This window comes from Armigeres subalbatus, chromosome 3 (assembly GCF_024139115.2).
Source record: "Armigeres subalbatus isolate Guangzhou_Male chromosome 3, GZ_Asu_2, whole genome shotgun sequence".
In the NCBI taxonomy this organism is placed as follows: domain Eukaryota; kingdom Metazoa; phylum Arthropoda; class Insecta; order Diptera; family Culicidae; genus Armigeres; species Armigeres subalbatus.
Genome location: NC_085141.1, coordinates 369,799,303 through 369,811,366, shown reverse-complemented (window position 1 = coordinate 369,811,366; position 12,064 = coordinate 369,799,303). Strand labels below are relative to the sequence as shown.

The window sequence follows — 12,064 nt, the reverse complement described above, 5'->3', positions numbered from 1 at the left end:
GGTAACTCGGAGATGTCTTCATACCGTTGAGGCCGCAAATAGCAATCGGCGGATTGTAGTTGTAGTTGCATTACCGGAACCAAACACTACGATCTTTGCTGTAGACAGAAAAATCTGCTTCGGAACTGCTTGAGTTTGTGTGCAGCCCAGCAGCTAACTGTCCGCTGCTCTGCCGCAGGCAGTGCTTCTTCCTTCTTTTCTGCTTCCATTTGATTCTTTGGCTTGGGATCTCCTGAGCGCTCGATGTGAAGGAGGCTATGATGATGCTTGCTACAGGCCTTACAATGCTGGTCCGAAGTGCAGTCCACTGTGCGATGCACTAGATACAGGCAGTTGAAGCACAGACCCGTCCTTTTCACTTTATCGAAACGCTCTGCTACAGGTAGCTTCTTGAAGTCGGTACACTTGTAGATAGTGTGCGGGTTGGAATAGCATGGACATGACTTCTTGTTCATTTGGACAAACATCTTTGTTTGTCTGGCTTTCGTTGCTGCCTAGATTTTGCTGCTGTCTGTGATTGGTTAGTGCGGCCGTAGCTCGTGAGCTTCTGAAGGACGCGGCTACGCTCCCTGAGAAAATCTCTCAGCTCGTCGAACGATGGCAACTCTTCGCGATTCAGTGACGATTCCCACAGCTTTCTATTTTCCCTATCCATTCGCTTACTGATGAGTGCCAGTTTTCCAACTTTCCATCAAATGTGGACAACGGTACTTGGAGGTGAGGGACACTTTGTACCACTTTAGGTCTTGGAAGGAACTCTAATGCGTTAGTATTTGCCGTCGAAGCTCGATTCGATTCACTCCGATGCAGGTTAGCAATTTTTGTTTGTGCCATTACGTACAACTCGGGATGGAGCGTTTCAAAATTAAGATAATCATTTTTCCTCTCATTTTTTTTATCTTTGGCGACGAGACCTACCGCTTCGTTGTACACTGATTCGTATTCCTCATACGACTTCTGAATTGTTTGCAGCTGCAGACTCAGAAAGTGTACATTTTTGTAGCATCCAGGTTAAAAGCTTCTCTGATGCGAAACATCTTCTCCTTGATGAGATTCTTGATGAGATTACGCTCCATTTTTTGTTGCTCCTTTTTCACCCGATCCAATTCTTTCTGGTAGGTAACACTGAGGCATAGCGGCCGCAAGGGATTGACAACTAAATCCACCAAATTACACTGACCAATTTTTTCCTCCGTATCAACAGCGTCTCCACAAGCATTCGATCCCGTCAAGGCTGCCAATAGATTTCTTCTTGTTACACTTCTCGTCACTCTGGGTTGTACGGTGTTCTTCATTTGTATTCTTTTTTTGTTCACTCATTTATCATTCTTTTTTGTTTGTGTTCGTGAGCTTTTTTCAATCTTCACGTTATCACTTATGTACATAACCACACTTTTTCCAGAAGCGTCGCGCTTCGTTTGTTTTTTGCTGACACACCCTTTGTGTGTAGCAATCCACCACAACAATACTTCCCCACAACCACACCGCTCGGGTGCGGTGCTCAGCTCATCCACTTCTACACTTTTACTTGAAGCTTTGTGCTTTGCATGTTGTTCCTAGCACTCCCTGTGAGTGAAGCAACTAATCACAACCACAACTTCAATTTGCTTCCGAGCCACACCAGCTCGTACGGCGCTATTATACACTGCTAAACTTTTCTTCTTTTGAAGCGTCGCGTTTCGTTTATGTTTTTGCTAGCACGCCCTATAGATGCAGCAATCTAACCCCAACACTTTAAAGCTTCGCGCTTCCATTATTCTTCGTGGCCGCACCACTCGGGTGGGAAGCCACTACCATAATCACTTTTTAGAACTTTTTCTTCAAAAGCTTTTCAACTGGCACACCATGTGTGTGGAGCTTGAGAACATAACCAAACTTTGAATTCTTATCTTCCGACCGGGGCGGAACGCCAGGTCGGGAACAATGCACTCAATGATTACTTGGCAAATCTGCCGCTTCAAAAGATTGCAAACTGTTTTGGACCAAAAAAACGCTCCCTCTCTTTACGCTCAAAATGAACACGCTTTAAATCAATAACACAGAGATGTGTTTGCTTCACACAAAACGTACCTAATGCAGTACAACACCTAGATGAGCGACAGTTACACAGGCACAAAAATGCCTCGTACGGTCGTGATAACGGTCCTTTTTAACATGTAAACGTTTGTACAGATTCCTTGTTTCATGAGGAACAAAATACTGTTGAAAATATTGGAATCCAAGCTTGAATAAAACCACACGAGCTATTTTTGTAGCTGTGAAACTGTCGCTCATCTAGGTGTTGTTCTGCATTAGGTCCGTTTTGTGTGAAGCAAACATATCTCTGTGTTATTGATTTTAAGCGTGAAATAAGTTTTTTTTTTGCGCTCTGATTCAGTTCACGCTTCCCCATTTGGGGCGCAAACACAGGTTTTGCCGTAATCGTAAAGTTTGTATCGAAGCTTCATGGTACTTACCTCGTCATGATGCGTCATGGTGGCAGCCATAACGGACATCGCACTGGCCGACATTTTGGAGTGTCGTTGGGTGGCGTTGCAGCTGGAAATGGACGCCGACAGTGACAATGATCCCGTCAGGCTACGATACGCGTTCAAAGTGTTGTTCATCCCGGATACAATGGGAATATCGCAGTCATTGATGTCGTTAGTCTGAAAATAGGAAACTGTTGAATGTCGTTCACAGTCGGTAGTTCGGTGATACTTACCGACAATCCAGACGCATCAGCAGGTCCTTCACCGCCGCCTTGGGCGATCACTTCATTTTGAGGGTTGGTGACAACGGTGTCGGTTTTGGTCTCAATTAGGTCATTTTCCGAAATGGGTGTAATGGGACGAGTCTCCATGAATGCACCGAGGGTTTTGTCATGCGCCGTCAATTGTGAATGGCAGGTCAATGAAGCAATGATACAGGATCTCGCTTGCAGGATGCTCATTGCGTTCAGTATATGGGACAAGGCAGCTTGACGGGCGCCATATGTTTCCAGGGAGAGAACACTTTCTGAAAGTGAAGGTCGCTGCTGCTTAGTGGACGCAGTTCCAACCTGAGGATGAGCAGTTGTAGGTTCCGTATCAGAAGCGTAGATTCCCAAACTATGGCTGCCTAGAGGGTCTTTGCTGACAGCAAACGGCACTGGTTCCTTCTTGTCTTTTTCCGATGGATTTTGAGGTAAACTCCATGCTACAGAGTGCGAACTTCCACATGCGACCCGGTTGACGAAAACTCCATCCAAACCAAGCACAAGATTGGGTTTCTTATTTACAACTGTGTTTCCAGAACCTTGTTGCCCATGATCATTGTCTCCCCAAGCAAAAACTTGTCCACTGTCAGTAACCGCCAGGCAGTGCAAAGCCCCAACCGCCACATGAATGACCTTTTTTCCACGAAGTCCTTGGATGGGAGTAGGCTTCCTAACATGTTGATCGGTTCCATGACCCAATCTGTAGTAATCACCTTTACCCCAGGTCCAAACTTCACCGGACTTGGTCAAGGCCAAGCTAAACTGAGCACCACACTCGATCTGCATCACCCCCGCACCATTTAGCCGTTCAACTTGATGGGGCACTGAACAGCCTTCAGATCCCCCACGGCCAAGTTTGCCGAAGTCTCCATCACCCCAGGAAAACACCAAACCTTCTTCCGTCAAGCACAGTGTTTGCGCATCGCGACTTCCACATGCGACCTGTACTACCCGATGTCCTTGAAGACTTGCAATAAGCTTTGGTTTTAATTGCGTACAGTTATCTCCATGGCCCAGTCGACCGTATTCTCCTAGTCCCCAGGTGTACAACTCTCCAGAACTGGTGATCGCTGCACTATGGCTCGATCCACAAGCAATGTCTCGTACTCGCTTGGTACGAAGCGTCTCAATCAGTTTCGGTTTTTCAAAAGTCAACCGATTGCCGTGGCCAAGCTTACCGTCCTCTCCCTCGCCCCATGAGAACACCTTCCCATCTAGTGTCAACGCCATAGCGTGCTTTCCCCCGGAGTGAACTGCCACTTTCTTCACAACGTACTGATTTAGGATCGGGACCTGTCTAGGAGTAGGTACGTTGTTATTATGACCCAAACCTAACCGACCATTGGTTCCTTCACCGCAAGCGTACAATTTGCCATCTTGAGATACTATAAACAGGGATTTAGATCCGCCAGCGATGTGAATCGGTTTGAGTTGACTCAACACTGAAGAATACGTCGGAAGTTTCACCTTAGACCCTTTCAGCCCACCTAATTGTTCTTTATCGTTCAAACCCCAAACCAAAACTTTGGAAGATATTTCGTTCAAAGATTGATCATCCGCGTAGTTCGATGAAGTCGAAAATGTTGGTTCAGCGGCCGTTTCGTTTTCCGTAGCCAGGAATGAAGCATTTTGCAGCATCATCTCTAAATCCGTTTGCTTCCTTTTGCCAATGATGTTAATACCATGGACCTTACATTGGATCCCATTGTTGCGACACTGCTTGATCAGAATTTCTATCCACGCGTAGTATTGCTTGCATTCATTCAACAGAGGGACTACCACATCTGTCGTATTTATCGAAACCCAGTGCAGTTCTTTGAGAGTAGCTACCGTGTCGCCACCCTTGATCACGACCAATGAGGGCATATGCGAGTAGTCGTCCGGATCGACATTGATCGAGAGTGTTTGAATGAACACTTGATCGTGTATTTCCAGCCTAATCCAGTGTTTGCCTTGGTTCGACGAACTTTGCCAAGAATTTGCACCTCTATCCAGAAGATTCTTTGCCGAGGATTCGTTAGATGAAACGGTCAAAGATCGAATGCACCGGGACCAATCGTCAATGATGTCGAAGATACCTCCGACGGTGGAATTTAAGGCATGCAGCGGATTGGAGATCAACTCCAATTCGTTCAAATGTCCATTCCAAAGAGTTTGCTGTGGAAACTCAACCGTTACTTCCGTTCCGTTGACAGAAGTTACCGTACCAACACTTCCCCTGGGAATCGTGTTTAGGCGATACCGGAAGTGTTGATTGTTTCGTATCCTAACCTGGGAGCCAACACTGATTGTGGTGCTATTCTCCGATGGTGGCGCTTCCAGCAATTCCAAATGTACAAAGCACATCCAATATGGACGATCATGCATCTGCCAATCAACACGAACATTCAGATCGTGTAATCCTTCCGGTTCAACCTTCAACACAGTTCCGATATCTCCCTTACGAATTTCTTCAAAATCTTGACAGCAACGAACGAGCATACCAGGGCAGATAAGTCCTCTCACGTACATAGCATACTGGTCGGTCGATTTAAAGTCCTCCCTCATTTTAAATGGAACCTGCTGTGAATCGTGCAGTGATGAACCTCCATCCATCGTATCCGAGCTGGCACTTTCGGTGTCGCTGTAGGCGTCATTGTCGTCACCTTTGCCACCCAGGTTTGCCGTCACATCCGGATGTTCAAGAATCCATTGAACGACCTGCTCGGCAGTTGGCTTATTGTTGGTGTGCAACGTTAGACTCTTGATAGCGGTTTCGACCGACTTGCGGGTGAATCCCATTTCCATGATTTGCGCAACAAGCGCACTGGGAGGACTACGTCTTGCCGTTCCGCTCTTCGTTCCCACAGAAGACGCTCCAGCAACAGCTTCCGCTCCGGATGGGGTTTGGACATCCTCTATGGCAGATTCGTTGTTATAGATCGGAACTCCGTGAATCATCGTCGGTTGGCTGATCGGGAAGGCTCGCTTGTTGGAATTCGATGGCGCATTCAGCTCATTATGGACGTGACTTGCCAACATTTGAGAAATGTTTAGAGCGGCTAATTCCATCTCCATGAACGAGTAACATGCCTTGAGAGGACTTGGCTGAGTAGCCCTTAAAAGGATGGTTTGGATCAACAGCTCTGTGTAGGCTTGCGACTCTTCGGAGGTGTTAGATTCACTGCGCGGTTTACCATCTTCCGGGCTGGTATCTCTATCGGATATGCTGTCTTTCGATGAACTCCGAGTTACGCCCGGCGATCTTTGCCGTAATATTTTTCGCAATAGATTCTGATGCCGGAATAGAACTTTGGTGGCCTTAAGAGCGGAGAAGTTGATCTGTTGAGTTTGCAGAAGGGGCGAGCTTATGTTGTTGACTACGTTCATTGGTGTTTGACCTATGCCGTAGAATAGAACGGCCCACGAATTTAACAGCATCTCGTTGATGGTTAACTTTGAAAGACTGAAAGCTCCAATGTCGGCACATTCGGAGACCTTAAAGATTGGAATCTTCTTAGTTTCAGCCAAAGCGTGGACATTCATGACCACTTTTCCTTTTTTAGTCATTCGGGAGATCGTACCGCGAACGCCATCGAGTGTTAGATTGAGACCCAAACGGGGTCTTGAATCGCAGCCACCAATGGTGCAAAGAGTTCCCATGATCGATGCTTTTTCGCCTTCAAAGTTTATTTCCAGGTCGCTCACGAGAAGTACGTCGGCCACTAGACAGAGTTTTTGCGCAATGAATGAGTTGATGTTTTCGTTCCACAGTGGTAGTGTATGGAGCTTTCTGATAAGAACTATGATTTCTTCGGCGATCGTACCAGTATGGGATGCACTGTACAGCACTCTTGATTTGATATCAGCGGAATTGTTCAACAGTGAGAGATCATTTGGGCAATTCAAGCTAATCGTACCCAACACTTCAAAAAGTTTAAATATGATGTTGTCCACTCGATCAGTATCTTCACTGGTCCAGTTAATCAACGTTGACTGTAGCATTCTTAGGCAATGCAATTTCTTATAAACGTCCTTTTTACACGTTATGGCAGAATTCAGAATTTCGAACGCGAGATCGATCCACACCGGTGATGTCAGATGTTTGGAGAGGGCTTTCGAAGAAGAGATAGCCCGAAGGAAACCGATCGTAGTCCATTGCTCCATTCCGAAGTTGTAGAATGTAATTCGATTGGTCAGGATCGATCGGAACATGGAAGCAACGTTGCGTAGAGAATTTTCCTGCATTCGATCGGCGTGAATTCCGACGGAGGCGAAGATCATCTGGAGCGTTTTGATGCATGCGTTCCGTAGCAGCTTGGTGGGATGAGACTCGTTGTAGAGATGGTGATCGATGAAGTCTTCTTTCTCGCTGTCCTTGTCCGGGGAGAGAGCCTTCAGCGCACTATCTGCCAACCGTAGATCATACTGACCTTCCTTACCCATGCGGTACGAATTGGTTGAGCCGTTGTCCCATTCGACACGAACCCAACTAAAAGAAATGATGATAAAATGATGAAAGAATAATGATATTAATTAGTTTGTTGAACTTTGATAGAAATACAATGGTTTTGATTGTTTACTTTTAGTGCAGAGATACAGTCAAAGCAGCCATTAACGACGCAGCGGAGAACAACGTCGGGTATATGGGACGAAGTCGACGGAACGATTGATTCGACGAAGAGTGCAGACAGATTCTGGAGGAAAAGGAGGCAGCACGGGCGGTCGCGCTGCAGCAAGATACCCGGCAGAACGTGGAACGTTATAGACGGAAGCGGAGACAGCAGACCCGCCTTTTTCAGGAGAAGAAACGCCGCCTGGTAGAAGCGGAGTGCGAGGAGATGGAACAGCTGTGCCGTTCTCAAGAAACACGCAAGTTCTATCAGAAGCTCAACGCATCCCGCAAAGTTTTCGTGCCGCGAGCCGAAATGTGCCGGGATACGGATGGGAGCATCTTGACGGACGAATGTGTGGTGATCGAAAGGTGGAAGCAGCACTACAAGGAACTTTTGAATGGCGCTGAACAGGCAGTGGAAGTCAAGGCAGCGGAGGAGATGACTACGTCAGTTCAGCGGATGATGGAAGCCAACCAGCCCCCACCTTGAGGGAAGTTAAGGATGCCATCCAACAGCTAAAGACCAATAAAGCAGCTGGTAAGGATTGTATCGGAGCTGAGCTCATCAAGATGGGCCCGGAAAAGCTAGCCATCTGCCTGCACAAAATAACGCCCAACACACCATCTGTTCGTTGATTTCAAGGCGGCATACGACAGTATAGACCGCGTAGAGCTATGGAAAATTATGGACGAGAACAGCTTCCCTGGGAAGCTTACCAGACTGATCAAAGCAACGGTGCATGGTGTGCAAAACTGTGTGAAGATTTCGGGCGAACACTCCAGTTCGTTCGAATCGCGCCGGGGACTAAGACAAGGTGATGGACTTTCGTGCCTGTTGTTCAACATTGCGCTAGAAGGTGTTATGCGGAGAGCCGGGTGTAACAGCCGGGGTACGATTTTCAACAGATCCAGTCAATTTATATGCTTCGCGGATGACATGGACATTGTCGGCCGAACATTTGCAAAGGTGGCAGAACTGTACACCCGCCTGAAACGTGAAGCAACAAAAGTTGGACTGGTGGTGAATGCGTCAAAGACAAGGTACATGCTTGTGGGCGGAACCGAGCGCGTCAGGGCCCGCCTGGGAAGCAGTGTTACGATAGACGGGGATACCTTCGCGGTGGTCGACGCACTGGAGGACCCTTCTGCTGGGTGGCAGCTGGACATTGTGCTACTCAGCAGATGAAGGCATTCCGCCGATCGAATTCGTGTGATGGCTACCCGACTCTTTGTCAACAAATGGAAGTTCACCAAGACCTCCTTTTGCCGTTTGTGGATCTTTTTTGAACCGTTGTTCATCCGAACCACGATTAGGTAAATGTTGGGAGGACCACCCTACGACCATGAAACGCACCATCTATTTAACGGTGGGCTCATCGTCTGACACAATCTGTCAGAGCGACTGACGTCTACCGAGCTAGCGAACGAGAGGAAGCGATCTGTCAGCCGACAGCGACAGTCATTCATTAAGTGCATTCACCACCACTTAACAGTAACCACGCCGCGTTTTTTAAATTGTTGTAATTAGTTTTAAATAAAGATTTTAATCTGTTTGTTGTGTAAATCATCGGCCCATTTATCACAACAAAGTGGCGACGAGTATATTCAGTGTCGGTTTCGCGAAATTCCGTCGGAAAAAGTCAGTTTTTCGGTCGACAAAAATACCGCGTGTGTGCAGTGAAAAGTTAAGGTTAGCAGCATAATGCCGGATCCAACTGTACAGCAGGCATCAGGAGGCGCATCGCAGAATTCCAACCAGATGCTGATGCAAATCCTCCAACAGCAGCAGCAGTTGATGGCGCAACTCACTCAGCAGGTTTCAGCAACCCAGCTGGCCATTCAGAAGTTGTCGAGGGACGAAATTGTTTTGGATTCGCTCTCCAGCAACATCACTGAGTTCGTTTATGATCCGGAGCAGGGCTGTACCTTTGACTCTTGGTACGCACGGTATGCGGATTTGTTCGACAAAGATGCCGAAAAACTCGACGATGCTGCGAAAGTCCGATTGCTGATGAGGAAATTGAATCCAGCAGCGCATGAACGGTTCACAAGTTTTATTTTGCCTAGACTATCAAAAGAGTTAACATTCAGTGAAACAGTCGCGAAATTGAAAACGATTTTTGGATCTCCAGTTTCTGTGTTTCACCGCCGTTATTTGTGTCTGCAAACGACAAAAGAAGATTCGGATGATTTTGTGTCGTATTCGTGCAAAGTGAACAAAGCGTGTGTGGACTTCAAGTTGCGAGAACTGTCCGAAGAGCAATTTAAATGTCTCATTTTTGTGTGCGGTCTGAAGTCGTCGCGAGATTCGGACATTCGTATGAGGTTGATTACCAAATTGAATGAGACAGAAGACATTTCTCTGGAAAAAGTGGTCGAAGATTGTAAAAGTTTATTGAACCAGAAACAAGTAGAAAAACAGCAATCATTCAGTGCTGTTAATGCAGTTCATCAGGATCGACCATCCAAGCCTAAAAATAAACAAGGTGTCGGGGGAAAAGTGAACAACAATCAATCGAAAATCCCATATTGGTCATGTGGGGGAATGCATTTTTCTGCGGATTGCTCATTCCGTGAACATCAGTGCCACGAGTGCAAGAAAAAGGACATAAAGAGCATAAAGATAGGTATTGTGCCTGTTTTTCATCTGTAAATACAAGCGGCAGTATAAACAAGAAGAAAATGTACAGTTCTAAGCACAGTAAGGATGTGAATATTGTGTCAGTGAAGAACATCAGTCAGCGGAGGAAGTACGTGGAAATCTATATCAACGATTTTCCCGTTCGGTTGCAGTTTGATTCAGAGTCGGACATAACAATCATCTCCGACAAATTGTGGCGAAAATCGGACAACCTCAAGGAATTCCACCGTCATGCAACGCCAAATCTGCTTCAGGGAATCACTTGATCTCGCCTGGGAATTTTTGTGCAATGTAAACATCAGTGACAAAACGAAGAGATGTTTGTGTCGTGTTGCTTCACCCAATCTGGAGTTAAACATTCTTGGCTCCGACTGGATAGAGCTTTTCGGATTATGGGACGTGCCTATCAGTTCGTTTTGTAACAAGGTCAGTGGTGAACAAACACGTACCGAAAAGTCTCTGCAAGTTCAAGACTTTGCACAAAAACAAAAGTGCGATTGACGCTGAAAGGAGAACCAAAACCAGTTTACCGACCAAAACGTCCAGTTTCATACAGTGTACAAGGTGCGGTAGAAGACGAACTTCATCGATTGCAGAATTTGGGAATCCTCAAACCAATCAATCATTCAGATTGGGCAGCTCCGATCGTCGTAGTGCGGAAACCGAACGGTAAGGTTCGCATTTGTGCTGATTTTTCGACGGGTCTCAACGATGTTTTGGAGTCGAATCAGTGTCCGCTTCCTTTGCCAGAAGACATTTTCACCAAGATGGCCGGATGCAAGTTTTTCAGTCACATCGACCTGTCGGACGCGTATCTACAAGTGGAAGTGGATCCCCGAGATCAGCATCTGCTAACAGTCAACACCCACAAGGGACTTTTCCGCTATACTCGCCTCACACCTGGTATCAAATCAGCTCCGGGTGCATTCCAGCAGATCATGGACGCAGTGTTGAGTGGTATCGAAAAGACCTCTGGTTATTTGGATGACGTGTTAGTGGGTGGTCGCACTAAAGAAGAACACGACTACAATCTGAAACAAGTGCTTCAACGGTTAGAACACCATGCCACCGCCTCAAGATGTTTCGTCACTCCGTTCATACCTAGGAGCTGTAAACTATTACGCAAAATACGTTCCAGAAATGCGTAAGTTACGGTTCCCGATGGATCAGCTGTTCAAATCAGGAGCAAAGTGGGTATGGTCAGAAGCATGTCAGCGATCATTCAATCGGTTCCGAGAAATTCACCGTTAACACTTTCGCACTACAATCCAAATTTGGAAATCATAGTGTCGGCTGATGCGTCAAATTACGGAATCGGTGCGCGCATTGCCCACAAGCTACCAGATGGATCAGTGAAACCGATATCCTATGCGTCGAGAAGTCTTACACCAGCCGAGTCCAACTACAGCCAAATCGAGAAGGAAGGACTCGCACTGATTTTCGCCGTAACCCGGTTCCACCGTATGATTTTTGGACGACAGTTTATACTGGATCACAAGCCTTTATTAGCTATTTTTGGTTCCAAGAACATTCCAGTATATACAGCCAACAGACTTCAGCGATGGGCATTAACGCTGCTACTGTACGACTTCAACATCAAATACGTGAGTACGGAAAGTTTTGGTTATGTTGATATCCTTTCTCGCCTGATCAACACTCACGTCCGTCCGAATGAAGAATACGTCATCGCATCGATTGAACTGGAAGACACCATGGAAGACATCGTCAAGCAATCAGTGGAAGCTCTGCCAGTCACGTTCAAGATGATTCAAGCAGGAACACAGTCGGATGCAGTATTGAAGCAGGTTAAGCAGTTCGTTCAAACAGAATGGCCGTCAAATCAGTCCAAAATCAGCGATCCACAGCTTCAACAGTTTTACCAGCGTCGGGGCAGTTTAGCCATTGTCTCCGATTGCCTCACCTATGGGGAACGACTGGTTATTCCATCAAAATTTCGAGATCGAGTTCTACGAGTACTACACAAAGAACATCCTGGAGTAGAAAGAATGCGATCCATAGCACGTAACTACGTCTATTGGCCTGGAATCGACGAGCAGATCAATCATCATGTTCGTACGTGCGTAGAATGTTC

At 46.5% G+C, this 12,064-nt stretch overlaps 1 protein-coding gene across 2 annotated transcripts in view; it reads right to left on the bottom strand.

Annotated features, from left to right (window-relative positions):
- LOC134226420 (probable E3 ubiquitin-protein ligase HERC2) overlaps positions 1 to 12,064 on the bottom strand; it is a 69,886-nt gene that overhangs the window by 30,056 nt on the left and 27,766 nt on the right. For both annotated transcript variants that reach the window (XR_009983473.1, XM_062707188.1), the window contains exons 5-6: positions 2,705 to 7,208; positions 2,457 to 2,648 (exon numbers count right to left, since the gene is read on the bottom strand). Coding sequence is in view for 1 of the 2 variants with exons in the window: in XM_062707188.1 (XP_062563172.1) it covers positions 2,457 to 2,648; positions 2,705 to 7,208 (4,696 nt within the window). In the remaining variant the exon portion in view is untranslated. The remainder of the gene's footprint in view (positions 1 to 2,456; positions 2,649 to 2,704; positions 7,209 to 12,064) is intronic.